The sequence below is a fragment of the Globicephala melas genome, chromosome 3 (assembly GCF_963455315.2).
Source record: "Globicephala melas chromosome 3, mGloMel1.2, whole genome shotgun sequence".
NCBI lineage: Eukaryota > Metazoa > Chordata > Mammalia > Artiodactyla > Delphinidae > Globicephala > Globicephala melas.
In genome coordinates, this window is record NC_083316.1 from 91,256,860 (window position 1) to 91,283,839 (window position 26,980).

At 47.2% G+C, this 26,980-nt stretch overlaps 1 protein-coding gene across 7 annotated transcripts in view; it reads left to right on the forward strand.

Annotated features, from left to right (window-relative positions):
• The window catches only part of MCC (MCC regulator of WNT signaling pathway), a 464,937-nt gene that overhangs the window by 403,793 nt on the left and 34,164 nt on the right, over positions 1-26,980 (forward strand). For all 7 annotated transcript variants that reach the window (XM_060296098.2, XM_060296099.2, XM_060296100.2 and 4 more), the window contains 6 exons: positions 4,325-4,471; positions 5,669-5,758; positions 6,851-6,999; positions 11,205-11,345; positions 13,946-14,049; positions 17,166-17,349. In XM_060296098.2, the coding sequence (XP_060152081.1) occupies positions 4,325-4,471; positions 5,669-5,758; positions 6,851-6,999; positions 11,205-11,345; positions 13,946-14,049; positions 17,166-17,349 (815 nt within the window). The remainder of the gene's footprint in view (positions 1-4,324; positions 4,472-5,668; positions 5,759-6,850; positions 7,000-11,204; positions 11,346-13,945; positions 14,050-17,165; positions 17,350-26,980) is intronic.

Sequence of the window (26,980 nt, forward strand, 5' to 3'; positions counted from 1 at the left end):
TCTTATTATCTATCCTCACCTCTTCTTTCTCTCTTAGGGCAAAAGCCGCCCCTTCCTACTGTCCTCAGTTGAGCCTTCGGTCCAACCAGCTATGTAGAGTCTCTCCTCCCACCCACATGGCTGCACCTTTTCCCTTGGCAGCTATATCCACATGTAGAAGTCCAGTTCTGATCTCCTTCCCTCAGATTATATTTCTAATTGTTGACTGAATATCCTTCTTCACACCTCTGATGGTTTCCTCAAATTCAGTATATCCAAAGTTGGCATCTTTGTTTATCTCTGAGAAATCAGCTGCTTATGTTTTCACCATTTTGCTGAGTAATATACCATGATCCGCTAAGTCATTCCAGCCACAAGTTTGGGTATCTCGTCCCTTTCTTGAATCGTTCTAGAACTGCATTGACCAATACAGTAGCTACTAGCCATGCAAAACTATGTAAATTTGAATTTCAGTTAAGTAAAATACAGTACAATTAAAAATAAAGTTCCTTAGGTATACTAGGTGCATTGCATGTGGCTTGTGGCCACCGTTGTGGACAGTAGGGCTATATAACATTCCCGTTGTTACAGGAAGTTCTATTGGACGATGCTGGCCTAGGGAGTATTAGGCATCTTTGCTCCCACTTCACTGACGGTATTTGAGCCTTCATCATTTCTCACGTGCAGCTTTGACTCACTTCCTTTCTCTTCCTCACTCCAGTCCATTCTCTTCTCTAATAAAATGATTTTATGAAGCCCTTTTCGCTCTTTGGGAAGTCATTGAACTCTAAGCGAGAGAAGCAGAGTCCTGGCATTTTACTGTCATTTCCTTCCTTGAACCTTCAGAGCCCCCCATGCCTTTTCCTCTTTTTATTTGCTTGTTAAACAGCTACCCAACCTTCCAGATTGCACGCCGGCGTTTCCTACTCTGGGAAGGCAGAATAATGCTTCTTTTACAACGCGGACTTGTTGGTGTCCCTTCTGAGAGCATGTTTCACGAGGTGTCTGGCTAGGACAGACATCTGAGCCTAGGACTCTGAGCCACTGAAAGATGAGGATCTCACCTTCATACTCTGCAGGTTTCAAATGTACGTAACAGACAAACTTCTGGGCCTCTAGATGGGGCCTGGCTACATACTCACTTTAGGAGAAATGACAAAATGGCCACTGAAGTCATGTTCTGTGTTCTGCTGTTGAAGATGTCAACAGCAATTGGGAAAGACTTTATGGGTGATGAATTACTTTCCCACAGTATCGATTCCTACTTAGGGTTCCTGTGATTCCCAGCTACCCCCTGACTCCAAACCACATATCTGGTTGAAAGAAAGATATTTTCTTTAATAACATATCTTCAGTGAAAGGATAGGTATATTAGTTAATTACCTCAAACTTAGTGACATAGAACAACAAAAACATATTCTCCCACCGTTCTGGAGTCTACAAAATCAGGGTGTTGGCAGGGCTGCACTTCCTCCAAGGGCTCTAGAGAGAATCCTTTCTCGCCTCTTCCAGCTTCTGGTAGCCCTTGACTTGTGGCCAATCCCCGCCTCCGTCTGCACACGGCCTTCTTCTTTGTGTGTCTGTGTCTCAAATCTCCTTCTCTTTTTTCTTACAAGAACGCCAGTCATTAGGTTTAGGACCCACCCTAAATCCAGGATGATTTCATCTTGAGATCCTTAGTTTAATTACATCTACAAAGACCGTATTTCCAAATAAGGTCCCATTCACAGGTACTGGGGGTTTAGAACTTGGATATATCTTTTGAGGGGGACACAATTCCACTTACTACAATGGGTAAGAATAAAAGTGAGACTCTAACAGCAGTCTCTTTCCCCTCTCCTAAGCCTTACCTAAGCTGAATCAGCAGATTGGTTATAGCCTTCATTTCTGTGCATTTATTCATTTAAATTAAGACCCCACCTCCCAAGCCAGAAGAGAGAGGCTATTTAACTCAACCAGCTGTCTCTCTTTCTTTCCATCACAGACTCACTCCACCCCCTTCAGCTGGATTTTTTTCACTGCCTAACCATGATCGTTAATTAATAAAGCGTAGACCAAAATAAGCATGACTATCACCCTTTAGTTTTCAAAGACATTCTCTGCGTCCAGAACTTTTAATATGAGAATGGGTATTTAGATTTAGAAATCATTTTAAGCATGCATGCCCATGCACAAGCACACCATGGAAAATGACTGGAAGCTCTTACTCTGTAGAGTAAGAAAGAACATGGGTACTTTTTCTGGCTTCATTTTTCAGTGTCATCTAAATTTTCTACAGTGGACATGTTTGACTTTAGTGATTAGAAGAAGAAACTTTTTTTTTATAACATGGGTAGTTTTAATGACGCTTTTATAAAATGCCCAGGGCCATTTTTGCTTTTTTAAAAGAGAGATGAGTGGGCCAGTTGAGATTCTAGGAAGCCCAGACCACTGATTGTTTTGGGAATGATTCAGACACTTTTTAGATTTGGGAGTGGTGTTAACACTGTTGATTATTCAGGACCTCGTCAGACTCTCACAGTGGTAGAACCTGAAATCCATGGTCTCTACCAGAGAGGTTTCCCCGGTGCCAGGAAGCTGGCCTGATGGAAAAATGGGTCCTGTCCCTCTGCCATGGGGCACAGAGAGGCACAGTTAATCGGGACCATTCCAGAATGAGCCTTGTAATCTCTCACCAGCAATACCACTTGACTTTGACAGGCATGTGTTTTTCTAGTCTTTAAACTATTTTGAGGGCAGCTCTGTGTCTGGCCCTTTATGAGGACGACACACATTTCTGTTAACCCCCAGTTACTGGAAGCCGCAGCAGAGACAGCTTTCAGCACTTTTGAGCTGTTTCACCATTGAATGTAGTTCTCTCTGGGGGAATTTTCCTATTTTGGCTTCTAATATGCTGATGAATTATTGAAATTTCAATTACTTTTGGTTCCCAATTTAGCAGAGTGGAGACATGCAAGATACTGAATACGAAAAGCTCTCCAGTTGCTTTTAGAGAAGGGTTTGCTTGGAAGGGTTTGGCGTCAGGGCTGGCAGAGGTGCAGCCCTGCTCCTTCTGTGTCGGGGACTAAAGTACCACGTGGCCTTGGCAGTCCCTTAGGTCACTGCTGCTCAAGGTGCGAGTCCCTAACCGGGACCTGGCATCTGCATCTCCTGGGAGCTTGTTAGATACACAGACTCCTAGGCTTGGTCTCCACCTACTAATCAGAATCCCTGAGAGTGGCACCCTGGGCTCTGTGTTTTAACAAGCCCTCTGGGACATCCTGGTACACTGACAAGTTGGGGAAACCCTGCCTTAGATGTCCTGGTGCTAATTTTTCCCAGTGGGGTTGGTGCCCATTTGTAAGGGCCCTTGGATGCTTCAGTCAGTGTGCCCTTTAAGGTAGACACTGTACGTAATGATAAAACTGTGATCAAGGTCATCAGAGAGACCAATTTCTAACAGTCATCTTCACTTGCTTGGAACACTTCTCTCTTTGGAAGTCCGTGAGCCATAACCATAGAGAAGCAGAATCTGGACATTTAAATTCTGTGCAGGTAAATGTGTGTTCTAAATGTAATTGAAAGGGCCCTGTGTTTCTCTGTACTGGAGGGCTATTTAGATATTCCTTCCCACTGTCCCCAGGACAGTCTCATCTCGAAGTCCCTTGGAGAGAAGCCGTGGGTACCATCTCTGCCTCATCACCTTAGCCTCACCTCCTTCCCAGGGCAGGTCTCTCTCCTACACCGTGCACACTGAATAACTTGCAGTTCTTCAGACACAGTGTGTCATCCAAGCTACTCTCCCTGCCCCACCACCAAAGCCAGCTCCTTACTCATCTCATCCCTTAAGCCCTGCTCACCTGTGAGGCTCTACTCAAGGATGGCTCCCTAATGACTTCAGGTGGAGTCACTCTCTTCGCCTTTTCTGCTTCCTGCAAACTCTGGATAGATATTTATGGCATGCGGGTGCGCTTGTGTCGAAATTGTCTCTCTCCGCTGAGCTCCGAGGTCCACGCAAGTACAGATTTCATCCTGGGTTCTGTCCCTTGTGCCCATCTGTGTCAGGCACACGAGGCTGAATGAATAAACATCCCTCAAAGGTGGTCATTCTACTTCTGCTGGAAGCTTCCAGTGCCTTAGGAAACATGTTCCCTTCGTACGTTTGAAGAACAGATATACTTGGCCAGCACGTGGCGGACTAGTTAAGAACAGCAGTGCATTCTATGTGGACTCAACCGACTTAGCTTTTCAGGGAAGCCGGTTTCTTAACGTAAATGAAAGCTCTGCCCTCCCCTCCGCCAATCTGGCTGTTCTCCTCTTTGGCCGGGGAACCCACCCGCTGTATCTGAAGGTGTTCTTTTTTCAGGTTCGAGAGCTTCAAACTAGACTGCAGAGCGTGCAGGCCACAGGGCCCTCCAGCCCTGGCCGCCTCACTTCCGCCAATCGACCTGTTAACCCCAGCACCGGAGAGCTAAGCACAAGCAGCAGCAGCAATGACATCCCCATCGCCAAGGTGAGCTCCCGGGGATGGCAGGGACACCTCCTGTTATCTGGCTGCCCCAGCCTCCGTGGAGCAGGGCCGCTGTGCAGGCATGCAGTTAGCTCAGCTGGCCCCCAGGGGCTTCCTGGGGTCCCGCACAGGCCTCCTGTGCTGGAGCTGCAGGGAGAGATAACCCACTAATGGTTTGTTTTGTTTTTCTTTTTTTGCGGTACGCGGGCCTCTCACTGTTGTGGCCTCTCCCGTTGCGGAGCACAGGCTCCGGACGCGCAGGCTCAGCGGCCATGGCTCACGGGCCCAGCCGCTCCGCGGCCTGTGGGATCTTCCCGGACCGGGGCACGAACCCGTGTCCCCTGCATCAGCAGGCGGACTCTCAACCACTGCGCCACCAGGGAGGCCCCCCCACTAATGTTTTAAGTCTCTCTCGGCTACAGGCTGGACACCAGCTCTCATTAATCAGCCAGCTGGAGCATGTCACAGCTGACAGGTCGTTGTAGAGAGTGAGATGTTTTGTCAGGCTCTGCAGTGCGAAGGGGTGGGCGGAGAGCTGCTCTCGAGGATCAAGGTTCAGCCCAGGAGGGGACCCTGAGTAATGAACCAGTGATCTCCCTGCTCACGGGACTGACAGCCCTGCCAGCAGAAAAATAGATTGTGATGGACAGGCCCTGGCAGCTGTGAGAAGTAGCCCCTCCATTCTCAGCCACAGCCCCCCCCCGCCCCACTCCTAAGTTGAGTCTGCCCCAGAGAGACTGTTCGAATGATACACGTCCTCTCCCCGGTAGCCCTACCAGTCTCCGCAAGAAGGTTGGTTCTCAACCATCAAGTTTATTAAGTCAGGTCAAACCAGTGTTTCTCAACCAGAAGTGATTTTTGTCCCCCAGGGGATATTTGGCCATGTCTGGACACCTTTTTGATGGTCATAGCTGGAGTGCTACTGGCATCTTATGGCCAGAAGCCACAGATGCTGCTGAACACCCCACAATGCACAGAACAGTCCCTACAGCAAAGAATATCCAACCCAAAATGTCAAAAGTGCTAAGGTTGAAAAACCGTGAGTTAAGCAGAAAAACTGGACAAGTGAGTCGTTTTTAAGACTTGATGAATCCGTTGAGTTGCCGCAGTTAAAGAGTAGCCCCGTATAAACAGAGTCTCAACAGTGTATATGGGGAGTTACGTGTTGTGTTTTGAAAATTTTTTGTTTTGTTTTCTAAGATTGCTGAGAGAGTGAAGCTATCAAAGACCAGGTCCGAATCTTCATCGTCTGATCGGCCGGTCCTGGGCTCAGAAATCAGCAGCATAGGGGTGAGTGTTCATGAGAAGCAAGGCAACAAAGTACCCAGTAAAGCTACACAGTGGTTTATCCATGATAGAAGAACTTCCGAAGTTCACCCCCAGTAAACCGGTTAGTTATAATAAGAAATCATACCTGATTTCCTTCCAAAGGAGCCAATGAAAATGTATAGTGGTTTGCACGTGGTGAATCACCTCTTCAGCCTTAAGGGAGATTTTTTTTTTTTTCTCTAGCTGAAACCATTCAGAAAGAAATGATTTAGGTCTGGTTACTGGCAATGTAGATGAAAGCCTTAAAGTATCTGCTTTATATCACCCTGCTTCCCCAGAGATGGAGTGAGTCAGGAAGCTCTAAGAGAACTTTACCGTTCGCGCATCCCTCTTGAAAGGGAAGGTGCTCTCCAGTGAGGAGGATTGCTGCCTTTGAAGTGTGGCCGATGCTGTGACAGACCAGAACCTTCCAGCTCAGTACTAGAGCTTTCATTTGTAGAGCCCTGAACCCCGTGGGGCTGTAAGCTGATAAATGGTGAAAAGGGAATTTCAGTTCCCTAGGGACGTCCTTTAGAATTCTGGGGTAAGGCTGGGAAATCCAGCTTATTTGGTCCTCAGGGGTGGGGAAAACCGGAACAGCACTCTTAAGGCCCTAGTTTAGAGTTTTGTGCTGGGCAGAAATTGCATGCACCCAGATTCCATGCCAAAGCCAAATTATGAACATAAAGGAGTGGACGCTCCCCTTAACTACAACAGCCGGAGACAAGTCTGGGAGTGGCAGGGGGTTTCGGAAGGGAGAAGGATGTTCAGCCTCTGTTTAATATCCAAAATTTTAGGTCTCTAAACACTCATGATCCCACATGCCTGCTGCCCAGGATGCAGCTTAGAAGATGCCGCTTGCATTTTGACACTGTTTTATGTACTGTTTCACAGTAGTTAGCTTTCTATGCTAGGATGATATTATACAAACGGAGGAAGATCAGGGTAGCTATCTCCTGGTGCCTGTTTCTCAAGGAACATCGGCTTTAAATTGTTTTGCGTGCAAAGCATGCCTGGGGACCAGCGTCCCTGAAGTGACGCTGTCCAGAGGGGGATTAATGCTCATCTGTACAGGTATCCAGCAGTGTGGCGGAGCACCTGGCCCACTCTCTTCAGGACTGCTCCAACATCCAAGAGATCTTCCAGACACTCTACTCGCATGGATCTGCCATCTCGGAAAGCAAAATTAGGGAGTTTGAGGTGGAAACAGAACGGTTGAATAGGTAAGGAGAAATTCTGCATATTTGGATGGTGGCACTGGGGGTAACTCCTTTCCCTTCCCAAAGATCAACTCAGGTTGGCTTATGTGTTGTGACATAGAGTGATGCTGTCAGGCTGGTGGGTGGGGAGTTTCCACCATCCTGTTCATCACAGGAGGGCTGGCTTCATGGGCATTGTGTGACCTGTCATCACATGCACAGGGCCTCATGCTTAAAAGGACCCCACACTTGCTTTACCGCTCTGCTGTCACTGTTTTAAATTCTTAATAATTTATGAAGCAGGGGCCCCGCCTTTTCATTTTGCAGTGGCCCTAGCAAATTAAGGAGCATGTCCCGGGAGCAGTCCATAAGGAATGACAAGTAGGTCAGGATGGCAAGATGGCTCCCAAGCTTGCAGCCTGAGCTGCTGAGAACCACAGAGAGCAGCTCTGGGATGTGGACTCAGCACCCAGGGGTGCCTGGAGCCAGCAGAAGCAGTCTGATGAAGGGGCTCCTGCGATGGAGCAGGCATGCTGGTCTAATCCTCCCTGCTCGAACTGAGGGTTGCCTAATTTTATTTATGCTTTTTGCAAACGTGCACATCCCCCCATCCCTACATCCTATCCTACTTAGTTCTGATTATCTAAGTAGTTCTAACTATCCTGCTTAGAATAATTCCACTGTGTGTACCCAGTTTTATGGGTTCTTCCTAAATCTTATGCCAGAGGTGGTTTGAGTTTGTCCCCCTGCCCCTTGGCAAAGACTGGCTTGTGTGTTGTCCCAGCAATGAAAGAGAGCTGCTAAAAAAGCAAAAGAGAAGGACCAGGGGCAAGCCACGGCAACTACTCAGAAATTGGCTCCGCGGTGGCAGAATGGACTAGCGATGGCATCCAAGTGTGCTGTGGCTGCCCTGACCTAGCAATCTTCAGTGGGAGAGCACAGTCAGAATTGGAAAGGTTTACGAGCTAACCAGTCAGAAATGTGGATGCCATTCCCCTGGTGTATGGCAAACCTGAATAAATTGAATTATCCTTTTAGTCCTCCCTGATTTGAAGCTGTTTAATATAGCACTTGAGAACCAAGGAAATATGGCTATCTAGGTCATTTTAAATCTTGAAATTAAATGGTTTCCTTATTAAATCCAAAATACTTAAGAGTGACAATCCTGATGATTGCCTTGTAGCAGTGAAGAAGCAGCCCTCTCGGTATCACAGGCAGAGGAGTGCTTAAAAATTGGATCAGATATGCCCTTTGCAGTTTAATGAAGTCAGATGCCTTCAGGGGCCCTCTGTGTAATGAGGATCTCCTCTCTACAGATCCTGGGATTTAACAAGCCTGCTTTGTCGTTGAATTTGAGGGGAGGTTCCTTTCTCTTCAATTATATGCACCTAGGAGAGACCAAAGAAGGGGGAACTATTTAGTGCTTGTAGCTCACGTTATCATGGAGTTTAACAGCTTACAAAAGGCTCCCCCACTGACAGCCTCTTAACCCTCAACTTGGGAGGGCAGAATAGTCCCATTTCGCAAATGAGAAACCAAAGGCTTTGACTTTGAATGACTTGCCTCAAGTCCAGAGCTGTTAAATAGCCCAGCTGATCGACCCCTGCCCCCCTACCTCACCTCCGTTGTTCTCTATATTATCACAGCTGCTGCTAGAACATGGGAATTCTTGTAAATAATCTACCAGTATGTTCTGGTGTCTGTTATTTAACTACCTGTCTCAGAGTTGGAGTCCTATTACCCTCCAAAAATATTACAGCCTTTAACTTGTGTTTGGGGGGGGGGCAGGGGTGGGTGTCACGTCTACTCAAAAGTGTGTTTTCTCATTTAACAAATCCATGTTAAGCACTTACTATATGCTGGACTATTTGGATGCAAAAGAAAGTAAAACAGACAAGATCCCTGCTTTCATGGAGCTATGTCCTGTTAAGGGAGCTAGACAAAAAGCAGACAAATAAATAAGAGCGTAAGAAAGCTCCCCATAAATAGGACACTGTGACAGAATAACAGGAAGGCTTGATTTTAGTAGGCAGCCAGGGAAGGCATCTCTGAAGGGGGGACTTGTCAACTGAGATTTTCAGGGGAAAAAGGAACAGCCATATGACAAACTAGGAGGAGACTTACGGGCCAGCTTACCAAGTTCAAGGCTGGGAAGTGGTTGGCATGAAGTTAGAATTGCCCAAATGCCCATGGAACTGAAATAGAATGAGTGAAAGGAGGAGTTCCATGAGATAAGGTGGCAGAATAGGCAGGGCTGGGTGAGATACAGATTTTGAGGCCATGGACAAAGTTTACTCTTTAAGTGTCATTGGAAGTTGTTAAAGGGTTTTACGTAGGAGAAGAACAGATCTGATTTAAATTTTGAAAGTTCACTCAGGTGTGAAGAATGGAAGGAGGTGGGCAGGAGTGGAAGCTGAGCAGTGGACCAGCGTGGCCCAGGTGGTGGTGATGTGAAGGGGTCAGTATGTGTTTGGTGGTAAAAACCCACAGGTGTAAGAAAAAGGGATGGTCTCAAAGGAGAGTCTCAGGTGTCTTACTGGTGGTGTTGGGTACACGGTGGTGGCATTTACTGAGATGGAGAAGATGGAGGAAGATAAGGTTTGAGGAAAATCGAGAGTCCCCTTTGGGAATGTTAAATTGGAGGTGTCCATGTGAAACCCTGGATATGTGAGATGGGCACTCAGGAGAGAGGTCTGGACTGAAGAAATCTGGGAGCCATGGGAATATAAGTGCCTGTTAAGGTTGTGGCACTGGATGAAATCACCCCAGGGGGAGAGTGTTGATAGAAGAAGGGGCCCAGGATGGAGTCCTGAGGGAACATCGACCCTCACCGATTTTATAGAGAAGAGGGAGTCGGCAAAGGAGACAGAAGAGATGACCTTTCGGGTAGGAAGAAAACCAGTAGACACCTCTCATGACCCAGGTAAAGGAGAACGTTTCAAGAAGGAAGCCATACCCGATTACAGGGGTACTGCCTGAGAAGGCCCGTAAGATAGAATTGACCACACGGAGGTCTGTGAGCCGAGTAAACAGTTTCATCTAATCAGTAGGGACTGAATGTAACTGGAGCAAGTTGAGAAGTAAACTAGAGAGTGGGGACTGTTTGAAGAAATCTGAATGTGAACAAGGACAGAAAACTGTGTCCTTGTAATACCTTATGTTGAACTGACCTTGTTGTTGCCAGAGCCACACAGCGGTCTTAGCTGTACACTCACGGGACATGTCCTGCATGGGCGAGTGTCTCCATAATCTGCTCTAAGATATGTGCCCCTAAGATTTATCCTCAAGGCAAATGACTTCCAAGCCCCTTAACATTTTGTGTGTGTGAAACCCTGTGTCTCTTTAAGACTTGGTGGTCAGAGTGCTACAGATGGGCATGTCCCATGGGAAATGAATCATTGCATTCAGGTCATCCGTGTCGTGGGACAGAAAATGGAGAGGCTGAAGGCTTACCTTTTTCTGATTTGCTTTCTGACTTTGCCATGAACTTTTGCCCTGAACGTACCGTTCTGATTCCTATAAAACTTAAAGTTCCCACCACTTATCCTACCAGTAGTTAGCAGTTAGGGGTCTGTCCAAGCTGGAAGGAGCTTTGGACACGATCCACAGTTCCCATTCAAAGGCCCCTTAAGTGCAGTTTCTTGTTCATTCACTGATTCATCTTTTGCTCCTGCCCCATAGTGAGTGTTCTGAGTCAAGGATCTGGGGTCAAGCTGCCTGGTTCAAATCCCAAGGATTAATTACCCTTTCCGTGCTGCCTCTGAGAAATGAGGATAATAATACTTAGTTCAGAGGGCTGTTGGGAGAGTTACTGATCAAGGGCTCAACAAATGGTAGCTATTACTGTGATTTCATTTGTCCCTGTGGACGGTGGTTCATCGAAGCATACCAGTTGTAACTCTCATGAGGGCCTGAGGTCACGTGGTTGGTTCCTTTCCTTGGTGTATCTACAGAGCCTAGTGCAGTACCTAGCAAATGGCTCATCTGTGGCTGGCTAGGAAAGAACCAGGAGTTTATTTTTTATTTCTCATCCACACAGAATTTAGTGATTCTTCAGCTTTGAGCTTCTTCCTTCGTTACTACTCATCAGCTGCATTTACTAAAACATCTGACGAGCTCACATCCAATGTGCATTTTGGCCGGAATCTATAGAGTCAATGGCTAAAATCTTGGCAAATTCATTGTAGTCCCGGTGTAAAATTGTGAACGTGATTTTCCTTCCTTTGTAGCCGTATCGAACACCTCAAATCCCAAAATGACCTTCTGACCATAACCCTGGAAGAATGCAAAAGCAATGCTGAGAGAATGAGCATGCTGGTGGGGAAATACGAATCCAATGCCACCGCGCTGAGGCTGGCCCTGCAGTACAGGTAGGAAGTGGGGCGGGGCAGGCGAGTAGCCACTTTAATTTAGAAATACATGCATAGCAAGCTTCTGCGTGAAAGTAGACAACATAACCAGCAAATGCTAGTGTGCTATATATTGAAAATCAATTAGCACCCTGGTGGCAGCAATTAAGAAAATAAGGGTAATGAGTGTGGTATTAGTAAACAGGTATGTTTCTGTTCGCATGGTCAACTTAAATATTATTTCATTCGAGTAGTATCCCTCAGAACATCAAGTTTTGTGTTACATGTTCAAGTCTTGTTCTTTCTAATCTTTTTTTCCCAGCCTTTATTCATATTCATATATATTTTACATTGTTGTAAATCTGGGGCACTCTCTTCCTTCAGGTTGTTACAGTTTTGTAATGTTGCTTAAAAGTCTCCATTTATTTTGACTGGCTGTATCCCCTACATCAAGTTCATATGGTGTTATTACTCATTTCTCTAAAAGACATTTAGACTTTTGCAGACTCTTGCTATTGAAAATAATTCGATGGTGAATAATTTAAAACAAAAGCCTTCATTCTTGTGAGTATTTTCCTCAAGATAAAATCCCCGAAGCAGGAATTACAGGTCAAAGGGTATGAATATTTTCATGGCTCCTCAGGCGTGCTGCCAGTTTTTTCCCATAAAAACAAACCAGTTGAAATGAATACGATTCATTCATTGATGAGCAAGTGGTGTATGAATGTACCACTCTTTCTTCAGCTTCATTGGCTTTGGAATTTATCTATTTTTAAATTACTGCTTGGGAAAAGCTACGAAACTGTGCTTTATTGTTTTCATAGATTCATTCGCGTTGCTTAGGCATATTTACCGAAGTCCCAGAGTAGCCATTGTATCTTACTCTTGGCATCTTTTACAAAGGTCAGTATTGTTTTCAGAAACATTGCCTCTTCAGAAAACAATATCAAACCTAAATATAGGAGACCAAAGCAAGAAAGCAATCCTACTAGTTGACAGACACAGCAAAGCAAACAGATAATCGGCTATGACAGCTCTCGAAACAGGCCTTTCTGCACCGGCAGTCTGCCTTTCATCCGTACAGAAGAAACAATGTCCCAGCGTCTCTAACTTGAAAGACCAACTAACTGCCCTTGAGAGGAGGAGCTGCCAGTACCCAGAGGCAGTCATTGGACCCTCTTCCTTATCTCTTAGTAAAGGAACTTGAAAGTAAAGACAATAAAAAAACAGTCTGTTGGCTAATAAGTGTTGTGTAAAGCAACATTTCCCCTGCTCAGCTTGGAGAAGCTAATCAGTTCTTTGCTTGGGGGGGGGTGAATTTCACTACTGCAGGCATCTGGCCAGGATGACTGAGGCATTAGGCACACGCTCCATCCAGTACAGACGTGGGTCCCTGTGGGGTCACAGGCAGCAGTGGCTCTCAAGAGGTCGCTCTTTGATCCTCTCTCTACCTGGTGTACCCAAAGAGAGACTAATGTTCTTCCTCTTAGAAATCCATTCTCAAACTCTTGTCAGAGGTTTTGTGAGTGTTTCATGAAACAGTTGTACAAACATCTAATAGAACTTTCTGTGTTGATGGAACTGTTCTCTGTGCTATCCAGTATGGTAACTGCTAGCCGCACATGGCTGTTACACATATGAAATGTGGCTATTGCAACGGAGGAACTGAATTTTTCATTTTATTTACCTTAAATTCTTTTTAATTTAAATATCCACATGTGGCTAGTGGCCATTCTATTGAATAGGTGGGTCTGGGTCAAAATAGTCCCCTTTCTAGGGTGCTATATGAATTACCTATTATTGTATGACTGTTTATTACATCACAGTTTCTAGGGTCGGGAATCTGGGAATGACTTGTCTAGGTAGTTCTGGCTTAGGGTCTGTTACGAGGTTCTGGTCAAGCTCTCAGCCAGAGCTGCATCAGCTGAAACCTTAACTGGGGCTGGCAGATCTGCTTCAAAGAAGCTTTGGGTAGGGTCCTCAGTCCATCCCTGGCTGTTGGCTGGGCGCCTTAGTTCCTAACCACATGGGCCTCTCCATAGGGCTGCTCGAGTGTCTTCAAGGCATGGCAGCTGGCCTCCTCTAAAGAGGATGATCCAAGAGGGAAAGTGAAGGGAGGAGAGAGAGAGACCAGGATGGAAATCACCGTGTTTTTTAATAACCTAACCTCAGACATGACATCCCATGACTTCTGCCTTAGTCACACAGACCAACCCTGCAACAACGTGGAAGGGGGTTATGCAAAGGCTGTGGATAGCAGTGTGTAGAGATCAGGGCGATTGGAGAGCATCTCGGGAGGCTGGCTGTCAGGAACCTATTACCTTTCCCTTCGAGCTGATCATCAAAGGGCCAGCAGACTTGCCTCCCTCATCTTTATGGCTTCTCTTGTATTTTTCTAGATCCTAGTTTAAAGTTTAAAAAAACAGGGGCAGGGGAGGGGGCCACGTAACAGAGCAAGACCCTGGCTCTGGCCAGGAGTATCCCTGGGTATTTCCTTGCTGACATGGACGGCGAGGCTGAGAGCCAGGTCCCGAGCTGCTTCCCACCCCGGGCACGGCGCTGCATTGGAGAGGCTCGCCATCCTCTGGCTGAGTTGAGGATGCCGTGTGCTTCTGTTTCAGTGAGCAGTGCATCGAAGCCTATGAACTCCTCCTGGCGCTGGCCGAGAGCGAGCAGAGCCTCATCCTGGGGCAGTTCCGCGCGGCTGGTGTGGGGTCATCTCCCGGTAAGTGTGGCCGGAGTCCCTCCGTCCCCTTCCTTCCTCCTCACCCCCCCGCCTCTCTTGCTCTCCTTCCCCCATCTCGGCTGTTGGCATTGGCACGCCTCCCGACAACATGAAATTCCCTTGTCAAGTGTGTTTTTCATTTTTTCCTCATGACTGAGTGAGTAAATTGTTTATGTTGAATGCAGCAAGAACTGGAGTGGAAACAGCATTACAGACAAGTTAAAACAAACAAACCCTCTCAGGAAACGTACTCTCCCCGGCTGGCAGTAGAACCAGATGGAGTGGGAGGCCCAGGTTCACGATGAAAGGGACCAGCTTTCCCGCAGCCTCTCTCTGATGCTGGTCGTTGAGGGTCCCTTTGCTGCCCACAAGGCCTTTGCCTCTTGGGGCTGCTTTTGTTGGCTGTGCTTTTTCTCCAGGTTTGTTCCTTTGAGTAGGTTGGAAGCGTGGGTTCCCCCTACCTGGTCTCCAGGTGTCGTGGGAATGCAGAGGAACGTTTCATACCTTGCTCTTGTCAGCCTCACCGAATGCGAGCCCTGGGAGCCCCGGGAGCCCCGGCCTGCCCCTGTGGGGGAGCAGAGGTGTTGCCAGCCCACCTCGAAGCCCTGCCTCTCCCTCACCCCAGGGATCACGCGTCCTGTTGGCGTGATTCCTCCCTCCAGATCCACACCGCTTCCCCCTGCTGACCCTCACTGTTGAGTAACTAGAAGGGCTATGAACTGAAAAAGACACGAGTGTGGCATCCTAGTTACCATCGTTTGCCAAAACTTCACCAGTGACTATGGCTCTGGGCATTGAGATGACATGAGGACAGTGGCAGTGGAAATAGTGTTCGGGAGGAAAGACAGCTCCAGGGACAGAGGTTGCCATCTCTGATGCTGAGGCCTGCAGACTCCCTCAGCCTACACCTGATAACAGCAACTTCTCCCGAGAAGGCATGGCAGGTGAACAAAAAACTGACCGGACCACTCCAGAGTCAAAGGTGGGTGGCGTGGGCAGGCTGGGGACCAGGCCACCTGTCACGGACTGGCTTTCCCTTGCGGGCTGTGAGCCCACGTTAGAGCTAGTCCTTCCAGGACACACCTTGCAGAGAAGGTCGCCGTCGGGGTACCTCCAGAATGCATCCCTCTCCTCCTTGCCAGCTCCTTGCTCCCTGCCTGGGCTCTAGCTTTTGCACTGAACATTCACCTATTTTTCCTCCTTCAGTTTTGACATGGACAGGAATCTGAAGCAAGTCTGAAGGGAATGAAGTATCCTGGGTATTAATTTCCTGCTTCATATCCAAGTCACCCAGCGAGGAAGCAGGCCTCCATTTGTACGGGTGACCATCCTCCACCCCCCTCTCTGGGATTTCTGGGTTTTTTTTTTTTTTTTTTTTTTTTTAATAGGATTACCATCCCAGCCCAGAAGTAGAAACTCTGCCAGCATTTCCATTAGGAACCTCATTTTTCAGGGTCTTTTAACCAAACCATAAAACTTTATTCCTCCTCTTAAACAGATTCTAAAATGATCTTGGCCTGCTGTCAGGTTTTTTTGGGTTTTTTTTAATGTAAGTATTAAGGAAAATGATCAATTAAAGGAAAAAATCAATCATCTTATTTCCAGTTTGTATCAGAGGAATGTCTTAAACTGTTCCATCCTTGAAAGGTACCTTTTATGAGGCTTGTACCTACTCAGCACAGTTATTTGGTAGGAGCTGAAAGGACTTAAATAAATCTGCATTTTAAATATTTAAAATCAATAATAAAATGCCTTGTATTAACATAATCCTGGGTAGCTCATGGGTCTGTTTATAAAATGGGGCAGTCAGTAACACGCCTCTTCAGAATTCAGAGAGCAGTCGGTGCGACATACGTAAAATATCTTATTTGTGGAAGGAGAAAAAAGTATGAAAGTTGTCAGAGAAGTGGCCAGAGGGAGGTCCAGGGAATCTTAGTCTGCGGGACACGGACACCCACGTTTCCTCCCCCTCCTCTGTAAAGCAGAGCGTTGATTGACTTTTTAGCAGCTCCCTATTAAATCTCACTCTTCCATTCTGCTGACAACGGCTGCTGACCTGTCAGCCTGCCCTAACGTGCCATGTAGTTGCACAGGGAAGCAAGTACTAGTTGTAACATTTACCCACAGTGTCAGTTATTGTGGGTTTTTTCTTTGTTTCTTGTTGACTGCACAGGTGTTCATTCTAGATGATTTAGACCAGTGCTTTTCGAACTGGGCCTGGGAAGCTGGAGGAGTTTCTCTAGGCCTCAGTGGTGGGCGTGGAGGGTGGAGAAGCTGAGTGTATGCCCCCCACCCCTGCCCACTTCAACCAGTTCCACATTTGCCAGTTCTGTATCTTAGGCTTTGGCATAAGCTTTCATATATACACACTTGGAAGATCATGGGCCTGGGCGGCAGAGGTAACAAACCAATGACTTATTTGGCCGGCATGGTTTTTGAAAACACAACAAGAAAGTGACTGTCTTGGGCAGGGAATTCCCTGTCTGGCTCTGTGGTGGTGGCCACGACCCTGACGTCTTGCTCCAGCCCAGTTTCCTGGCCTCTGGAGGCAGGGGAGCTCGCCCCTGGCCATGGCCTAGCTCAGAGAGAAAGGTCAGGGATAGCGTCCATAGAGGACAGTCAGAGCCAGTCTCAAGGTCTCGTTTTAACCATTAGTTTTGTGTCTCGTGCCTACACGAAGCTCTCAGCAAAGCTGCAGACTTGTGGAGGGGTCGTAAGGTTTGGCCTCAGTTTCTCCCTGGCCTCATTCACAGAGAAGTACCAACCAGCGCAGGGGAGAAGGGCCACACAGGAGACTTGGGGCTGGACGCGGGGAGCAGCGAGGAGCCTGGGGAATTAGAAAATCATAGGTTAGAGCTGGAAACGGACCACAGAGCTCCTACTGGCCAGCCCCTCATTTGTCGGGGAGGACCGTGGAGGCCAGAGCAGAGAAGATGCCTTCCTCGGTGCAGTTTCTCGGTGAAGAGCCAGGCCCAGGACGCGCGTCTCTTCACTGGCATTCACCGCTGGACTCCTCTCTACTGCGCCACCTCCCCCCCGAGTAACTGGCTACTGATTGTCCAGACTCACTCCTCTGGACCAGCGCTGATTAACCCATTGGCTTCTCTGCCATGCAGGAGACCCGTCAGGGGATGAAAACATCACTCAGATGCTCAAGCGAGCTCACGACTGCCGGAAGACAGCCGAGAACGCCGCCAAGGCCCTGCTCATGAAGCTGGACGGCAGCTGCGGGGGAGCCTTTGCTGTGGCCGGTTGCAGCGTGCAGCCTTGGGAGAGCCTGTCCTCTAACAGCCATACCAGGTAATTCTCGGCCTTTCTGCCGCGAGCTGGATGCGTGCCCACGGGTAGTCCGCTAGGCTTGACGTGCAGTGACCCAGCTGTTAAGGACTGTGAGGCTTGCTGGAAGACAGAATTCTAACCGCCCCCGCCCCCCGACCCCAGCTTGCAGCCTGCTCCCGGGAATCAGAATGGGAGAGCTGGAAAGCGCCTTCTCACTTCACCAGTGTGGGAAATGCCGCCCAGAGAGAAGGGGTGATTTGCTCAAGGGGGTGGAACCCAAACCTACCTTTCTGTCTGGTATACTTCCCCCTTTTGGTTCTACCTTCCATTTCGTTACAGTCCTCGATTTTCAAGAAGTATTTGGGGCGGTGAAGAAGGCCCATGTGCTGCAAATGGTCCTTAAGCACCCAAGACCCAGACCGCATCCTATTTCCAGGCTCCATTCTCTTCCTTCCTCTTGTGCTTCTGTCCTTTGTAAGCCCCCCTCAGGCAACAGACTTCCCTTCTCTCGCCTCTTTGCCTTGTAGAGTGATGCGTAATTATAGCGTGTGCTTGGCAGACACTTAGTCATGAACCTGGCTTCAAGTTCAGTATCTGTGGATCTAGAAAACTGAAGTGGGTACTTGAAAAAGATGGGGAGGGGCTTCCCTGGTGGCTCAGTGGTTGAGAGTCCGCCTGCCGATGCAGGGGACATGGATTCGTGCCCCGGTCTGGGAGGATCCCACATGCCGCGGAGCTGCTGGGCCCGTGAGCCATGGCCACTGAGCCTGCGCGTCTGGAGCCTGTGCTCCGCAACGGGAGAGGCCACAACGGTGAGAGGCCCGCGTACCGCAAAAAAAAAAAAAAAAAAAAGATGGGGAGGAAAGCAGTGAACACCTTGCTAAGCATAATTTGCGGAAGCCATTGGATTCTATTGGATGTGGGTAGAGGGTCAGAATGAAATTTTTTCTAATGACCTTCTCATTTCTTGCCACCAAAACTCCTAAAAACATGAATGCCTTCCCTTTTTCTTTCTTTCTGTAAAATTATAGTTGATTTACAATGTTGTGTTAGTTGCTGGTGTACAGCACAGTGATTCATATAGATATAGAGATACATGGAGATGTGTATTTGGTTATATGGATACATATGGATATATGGATATATATATATGGATATTGTTTTTTCAGATTCTTTTCCATTATGGTTTATTACAAGATACTGAATATAGTTCCCTGTGCTATACAGGAGGACCTTGTCATTTATCTATTTTGTATATAGTAGTTTGTATATGCTAATCCCAAACTCCTAATTTATCCCAGCCCACCCCTTTTCCCCTTTGATAAGCATAAGTTTGTTTTCTATGTCTATGATTCCATTTCTGTTTCATAAATAAATTCATTTGTATCATATTTTAGATTCCACATATTAGTGATATCATATATTTGTCTTTCTCTGTCTGACTTCACTTAGTGTGATAATCTCTAGGTCCATCCCTGTTGCTGCAAATAGAATGCCTTCCCTTTATATCCCAGTTCTGTCTAGAAAGTACTTTGTTAGAGATTGTCATGTGATGACCAAATCACAAAAGACAGGAAGGGTAACTTACCCCATTTGTATAGGTGAGAAAACCTAGGGTAGGCTCAGAGGTGAGAGAGTGACTTGCCTAAATAAGGCTGATAGATAAGAGGAAAATCAGAACCTGAGCCCAGGACTTTGGCACCAAGCATATTATTCTTTTCACTAGGCCAGGTTGGATCTCATGATTTAAAAAAAAAAAACAGTGTCTGCTTACAGGTCAAGTGACCAAAGCCACATAAGGGTGGATTCAATCTTAAGAGCAAAAGGAGAGATACTGATGTTTTTTTCGGTACCTGAGAGAAACTTAATGGTCCCATCTGTCTTTCCCACTGGTAGGACCCAGCCATCTGCCGAAGTGCAGATTTAACTGTCCTGGACCTGGTGCCTCAGGAAAGGGGACATTCTCAGTAACGTACTTGGCCAGGTGCCCACAAACACAAGGGACTTATTTCCTCTGGACTGCAGCAACAATTGTCTTATTCAGGGTAGCACAGATTATAATTTATTTTTTTCTTAAAACCAGTTTCTTCTGTTTAAACACAGAAAGCAGATGCTCTTCTTAATGACTTTTCCCAATGTGTATAATCTATAATTTCCACCTTCATTTAGCATAAAAATGTAGTTCTCATGTTGTCAATGATACTGTTCTGTTGCATTAGTGAACACGAGACTTGGGTTGACAGGAATTGTGTACCATTTCAGTGGCTTATAAGGGGTGTGTTACAGATCTTTTGCTCATCCCTCCCCACCTGCAAAATAATTTTGTTGTTTTAATCTAAATCAGAGACACATTTAGAGCCAGTCAGGAGCGGGAATGTTTTCTCACCAGCTATTCAGTGGAGACCCTGATTGTGAATATTTCTTAGAAATATTTTAATGTATAGATGAGCCTTGATTTTTGAGACAGCCTTCTTAGAGAAGCTTCATTTTAGGTAATGTACTTCAGTAGGTTGACATAGACTCAGAACATAGTTTCAGTTTGCAAGGATGACCTCACTGAAGAATGGCTCTTGAACTAAATTCAGTCTTCAATGGATCTTTGCATCAAAGTACAGAGACCTTTAGCTCAGATTTTACTCAATTCTCCTTAAAAGTTCCCTTTCATACTCCCACCCAAATCAGAGCAGCTCAGAGAGGGGGTTACAGGCATTCACGTGGCAACACACGTTCTTGGGACCTGATACAGCCAGACTGCTTAGGTTCAGCGTGGCTCAGAAAAAAAGTCCCAGACCACCAGATGCTTTCATAATTATAATAATTAATTTTGTTTGTAAGTCTTGCCATTCCACTCAGCCATTCCCACATGTCAAGATTATGGAAGAAAGAAAGACAAGAGGCTTTCTGAGTTGGAGGCTTTCTGTGGCTCCATCAGTCGCCTCCCCTCCCCCTGTAGCCAGCTGGCAGAATTCTAACCAGAGAGTCAGCCCGCTGTTCCTCCAGGTCTCAGGAAGGGAATGCTGAGTACCGGGCCTCCAGACGCCTTTCTGGCAGCACAGGGCAGCCCCTGGTAACAGCAAGGTCGTGGTTTCAGAAGGGAGCAGCTGAGGGGCTTACCAGCAAGGAGAATAAAAACGGTAGGCAGCCCATCAGTTGACTCTGCAGTCTGGAGCCCAGGGCTGCTGCTGTTTCAGTTTTGAAACATTTCATTTTTTTTTTTTGCAAAAATACAGCCATGGCCGCATCAGAAAGTGTAATTATCTTAATGGGCAGAGTAACTAGGTAATGTGGGTTGCCTGGATAGCTTTATCAATGTATCACGACAGAGAGGCAAGTGGACTAAATGGATGAGAAGTGGGAATAGGAATTCTCAGTCAAGCCCACCCTTTTGGTCAAGCATCACAGTTTCAGCTCACCGAGTGGAAGCACAGTCATCGATCTAAATCTACGAAAGGACGAGGGGCCAAGACAGAGTAAGCCACAGCAAGTCTGTCCTCATGGAGGCTGGAGTCCCTTTTGTCCTGCCACCAGGTGTGGATCGGGTTGAGGCTGTGAGACTGGTGACTGCAGCCTTGCGGTGAGCTCTGGGAACACCCAGGGAGCCGGGGTCCCACCTGGCTGACCACTCCCACTGGGGCGTGATCCCCAAATTGGATTGGAGAGTGGTGGGGCTCCCAGCCCTCACCCTCCAAGTCAGTCTTAAGATTAAGATGAAGTTTCACTGAGATGGAAAGAAAGGCTGAGGACCGTGGAAGCACGTCCATTGAAAGGATAAATGGGACTGAAACAGCCATCCAGTTAGGACAGGCCTGTGCCCCACCACCAGCAAGCTTCCGGGCATGAGAGTCAGACTAGGTCTGCCTGTCGTAATAGGCGTCTTTACTTCCCTCTGAAAACCAGAGGTGCTTTCCCCATCCAAGTACCAGGAGAGTCCATCCAGAGTCTTTGGGATTAATGCTTAGAAGTGCTGGTAAATTCTGAAGCCCAGCTCAGACACAGTTCTCCACATGACAGCATAGCATGGTGCTCAGGCCTCCTGCGAAAATGTCCTCGTCACTTATCGTTTAGGTTCTATGGGAACTAGATAGAGACCTGAAATGCTTTTGCTTTTCTTTTTTTAAGACCTAACTTGCTGATCTCAAAAGAATTATATGCTCATTGTAAAAATAAACTGAACAGTTAAAATCCAAGCATGACATAAAATTCCCCGTGCTAGGACCCTCCCTGGAAAGGACACTGCACACAGTTTGGAGCATATCCTCACAGATTTAAGTGTCCGTTTTTTATGACCTAGACCTTTGGTTGCCAATGACAGAAACATACTCAAATAGCTTAAAAGGGGGTCTTGGTGGAAGGATATCAGGTCTGCCACAGAGGAGCCGCGTACCTGGGCAGAGGGCTACAGTGAGCCCGGGCAGAGGAGAACCGGCCACCTGGGCACAGCTGGGCCAGGCCACACCTGGCCAGTCTGGCCTCCGCACACGGCTTTCACCTCTTCCCTGCTACAGGCTGCTCCCCAGATGACAGAAAACCAGCACACCACCTGCTTTAGTATACCAGGCTGACTGGTTTCTCTGGTGTCAAGTAAGAAAATCCTGGGAAGGAACATCTTGCCCAGTTGGGCTCAAGTGCCTACCCAGTCAGTCTTCCGTGGCCATGACAGTTCTTGCAGGAGCCACGCGGGCAGAGAGAAGGGGTAGGTCCCAGAAGAAGGCGGAGGGTGTGTCGTCAGCAGACCAACACATGGCATCTTTAAAAATGTGACTCCATCTCATTTTAACCCAATAAGGATCCTACTTAGGTGGACTCTCTCGAAACTTGCTTTTTCCCCTTAGTATCATATGTTTAGCCATCTTTCCACGTGTGTCGTTCTTTTCAGTAGTGCCCAGTCTCCCATTGGATGGCAGTTCGTCGTGTATTTAGACAGCTTCCTCTTGTTGGGATGTTTGTATCCAGTTTTTTACTATTAAAACACCGCTGCAGTCACCATCCTTGTCCTTATACCTGCCCCCCTCATTGCAGTTTCTGTGGGACCAATTCCCACAGAAGCAGAAGCAGAATGTGCTGACTCAAAAATGACTGTTGTTTCAAATGTCAGAGAGCCCTTCCATACATGATCCAGCCGGCGTGTGAGGACCTCTTCCTCCACACCCTTGCTGAAACTGGGTAGTATACATTTTTTTAATTTGGCCAATCTCTAGGCAAAAACATACCCTTAATATTTTACTCTGTACCTCTTAATTATTAGTGATGAAAATCATTTACAGTCACCCCTCAGTATCCTTGGGCGATTGGTTCTAGGACTCCTGTGGGGATACCAAAATCTGAGGATGCTCAAGTGTCCCTTATATAAAACATTGTAATATTTGCACTGGAACCTACAAACATCCTCTCATATATTTTAAATCATCTATAGGTTACTTAAAATACCTAATGTAATGTAAATGCTATGTAAATAGTTGCCTGCACATAGCAAATTCAAGTTTTGCTCTTTAGAACTTTCTGGATTTTTTTTTTTTTCCTCCAAAGATTTTCCACCTGCGGTTGGTTGAATCCGCAGATGCGGAATTCTTAGATAGGGAGTGCGGACTGTAAAATGTTTAATGTTTTTAATGTCAGAGAAATCGTTAGCAGCAGTATAGGTGTCAGGTCTAGATGGTGTCTATCTTGGTGTGTTATTGGCAACCAACTCAGGAGCACTTTAATATTTGTTTTAGAGATGCCTGGTTCCCAACCCCATCGTAACGGCACCACATAAAGACCATATAAAGAATCCATCTCCTAAATGTGTCTCTCATTTTGCCTTCCACTGTCAGCTGAGTTTCTGGAACCAGGCAGTTTTTGAGGACTTCAGTTATCTGGCAGAAGATTTCCCCTACCCATGTAGTCATCCCCTGGGTATCCACCGGGGATTCGTTCCAGGACCCACCACGGACTCCCCCGGCCCCCATCATAAACATAGTACTGTATTTATTTTTAAAAAGCCACGAATAAATGACCTGCACAGTTCAAGCTCATGGTGTTCAAGAGTCAACTGTATTTTTTTAGATAATTTTTCCTCCCAAACCGCTTCTCCTTGAGAATTCTGATAATCCTTTGAGAGCGTTCAGACCTAAGAGGTTTGGATTGTGTTGAGTACTTTTAGTCCTGTGTGACAAAGAATTGTCAGAAAAAAGAGATAGGGGGGCATGGGGGGATACCCAGCACAACACTGCAAAATTCAGGCAGCTGACAAGGCCCAAGCTTCTGCTTAGAGGAGTGGGGTCGAATGTCACTGGCCTGACCCCCTCCTTCAAATAAATTCAAAATGCTCGGCCAACAGAAGGCCCCCTAGTGGCCCTTTCCTTCTGAAAGTGAGCTCCTCCTTGGTGTAAATGAGATCCTAACTGGGGCCAGGTAAGACATTGATAAAAACTCCAGGAAAAATCCACCTCTGGTTTTCAAGGCAAAAGAAATAATATGTTCTTTTCTCTTTCTGCCGAGACAAGATGAGGAAGCTGAAAAAAAAAAAAAAAGGATTTTTCTTCTAAAAGCAGGATGGGGAGTTGTCTTCAGGACAGGGCTGGGACATGGTGGACAGGGACAGAAGAGAGGACATTTGAAATCGACGGCTGCTTAAATAAACTGCTGTATCCACGTCCCACTGTGAACAGGGCAGGCAGGAGGGTGGGCTGCCCCAGGCTGGCCGGCGTGCGCTCCTGTGCGGTGAGCAGACAGATCAGCTGTCAGCTGGCGACTAATGGACGCAGAGCAGAGCCAGCCGAGGGGAGCTCAAGCAGAGAGCATCATGGTAAGGAAGGAGAAACCCTCGCAACCTGGCCCAGCTCCTCGAAAAACCGGGGGAGAAGGCAAAAACGTGCGGCCCCAGAATCCTGGGACCAGCTGGGGTTTGCTTCCTCTGCAGCCCTCCCCGCAATCCCTCTCACCCTGGAGAGGAGGAGTAACTCGGCCCACTGGGAAAGTGATTTATTCCCCCTTGACAACTGAGCTCACCCGGCATTCCGAGCCGGGAGAGTTAATGGATGACTTAACCCCAGCCCGGCAGTCGGCAGCCGGCGGCAGGCCCTCGGGAGACCGACAGCGCCTTTGTCTGCAGGAGGCCGGAGAAAAGGCCGCGGCTTCCCCTCCTCTTACCATTGTCATAATCATATTCCTCGGTGGTCCATTAAGAGCACAAAGCAGAATTGTAATTAACCTCGCCTGATCTGTTCCCTGCTGGTGTCCTGGAAGGGAGAGAGGGAAGCTGGAGAGGGGCAGCGGGTCTAGGTGCTTACCTTGAAATTAAACTTTCCCCTGGAAAAGCACTTTACAGCTCTGAGCTTCCCACAGGGGTAAAATCAGTGGAGGGAGATCTTTTGTCCTTCTTTCTTTTTCTTCCTTTCTTAAAACTATACCCACAGCAGGGATGGTGAAACAAAAGCCTTCCCCACCTGGCCTGGGATCGGGTGCCAGGCCCTAGAGGGTTCCAGGACCCCCCCAAAGCCTGGCAGCCTCTGCCCTGCCCCCCCATGTTGGTGTCTCCCAGGCAGTTCTGGGGGTTTGCAAGTCCGGTCAACACTTGCTGCTCTGCTTCCCCCGCAGATGGGTGGTTTTCTGCAGGACCTGCTAGGCTGACATCCCTGGAGGGAGGCCCTGAACCTGATGTTGGGTATCTCGGGGCCACTGGCACAGCTGTGCTTCCTCCCCGCCCAGAGCAAGTGCTGTGTGTGGGCTGCCGGCTTCAGGACCCATTGTCTCATTTCCATAGCCTGGTGACATGGCAACTGTTAGTATCCCCACTTTGTCACAGCCCAGAAAGGTTGGGTGATTTACTCTGGGCCATAACGCTAGGCATTGACAGAGGAAGAATGTTTACTCAGGTCTGCCTGATGTCAGAGACCTGCTCAGAATCACTGGTACCCACCAGGTCAGCCCAAGAGCACGGTGGCTCTCCCTAGAGAATTTGTGATGGGGTGCCGTTACTTTACAGGCTACTTTGCAAATGCCCAGTTATCCTTGGGGTGGACCAGTTGTTCTCAAACCAGGCTGTGCCTCAGAATCAGTGGGAGTGGCCAGATGGCTGGCCCCACTCCCTCCACCCCCGAGTTCCCGACTCTGTGAGTCTGAGTAGTGGGGCCTGGGAACATGCATTCCTAACAAGTTCCCAGGGGATGCTGCCGTGGTCAGCCCCTCGACTGCTCTTTGACAACCACTGGGGAACACCAGTCCCGCTAAATGGAAAATATGCCAACATATTATCCTTTCAGGGCCTGCAGAATAATTAAAGAACTCTAGCTTCTACTGTCCTTAGAGTTTTGAAATTTTTGTTAAATTTTTTATTGAAGTATAGTTGATTTACAGTGTTGTGTTAATTACTGCTCTACAGCAAAGTGACTCAGTTATACATATATATACATTCTTTTTCATATTCGTTTCCATTATGGTTTATCCCAGGATATTGAATATGGTTTACTGTGCTATACAGTAGCGCCTTGTTGTTTATCCATTCTATATATACCAGTTTGCATCTGCTAATCCCAAACTCCCACTCCATCCCTCTCCCAGTCTCCTCCCCCTTGGCAATCACCAGTCTGTTCTCCATGTCCCTGCTTCTGTTTCTGTTTCATAGATAGGTTCATTCGTGCCATAATTTAGATTCCACATACAAGTGATATCATATGGTATCTGTCTTTCTCTTTCTGGCTTCCTTTACTTAGTATGATAATCTCTAGTTGCATCCATGTTGCTGCAACTGGCATTATTTCGTTCTTTTTTATGGCTGAATAATATTCCATTGTATATAGATACCATATCTTTATCCATTCATCTGTTGATGGACATTTAGGTTGCTTCCATGTCTTGGCTATTGTAAACAGTGCTGCTGTGAACATAGGGATGCATGTGTCTTTTTGAATTACAGTTTTTTGGGTTTTTTTTTTTTTTTGCGGTACGTGGGCCTCTCACTGTTGTGGCCTCTCCCGTTGCGGAGCACAGGCTCTGGACGCGCAGGCTCAGCGGCCATGGCTCATGGGCCTAGCCGCTCCGCGGCATGTGGGATCTTCCCGGACCGGGGCACGAACCCGTGTCCCCTACATCAGCAGGCGGACTCTCAACCACTGCGCCACCAGGGAAGCCCTGAATTATAGTTTTGTCTGGATATATACCCAGGAGTGGGACTGCTGGATCATATGGTAATTCTATTTTTGATTTTTTGAGAAACCTTCATACTGTTTTCCATAGTGGCTATACCAAATTAGATTCCCACCGACAGCATAGGAGGGTTCCCTTTTCTCCACACCCTCTCCAGCATTTGTTATTTGTAGACTTTTTAATGGTGGCCATTCTTACCGGCATGAGGTGGTACCTCATTGTAGTTTTGATTTGCATGAAATTTCTTTTTTAAGTGACAGGAATCAAACGGTGGCTCAAGTATGTTATATTTCTAAAAAAGCATTTCAAAGAAAATATGACAAAAAGGTCACCCAGATATTGGTTTAGCTCTGCGTTTTCTCTATATTTAAAATTTTCCAAAGTGACTTTTAATGAAAAGAACTACAGTTGTAAAGTGAGCCTCTCTTGCTGGGTCCCAGCTTCACGGGAAAGGATCTCCTACCTGAAGCTCCTCCCCACTCACTGGAAGAGCAGTGTTGCTATTTCCCAGCAGCGCGCTGTCTAA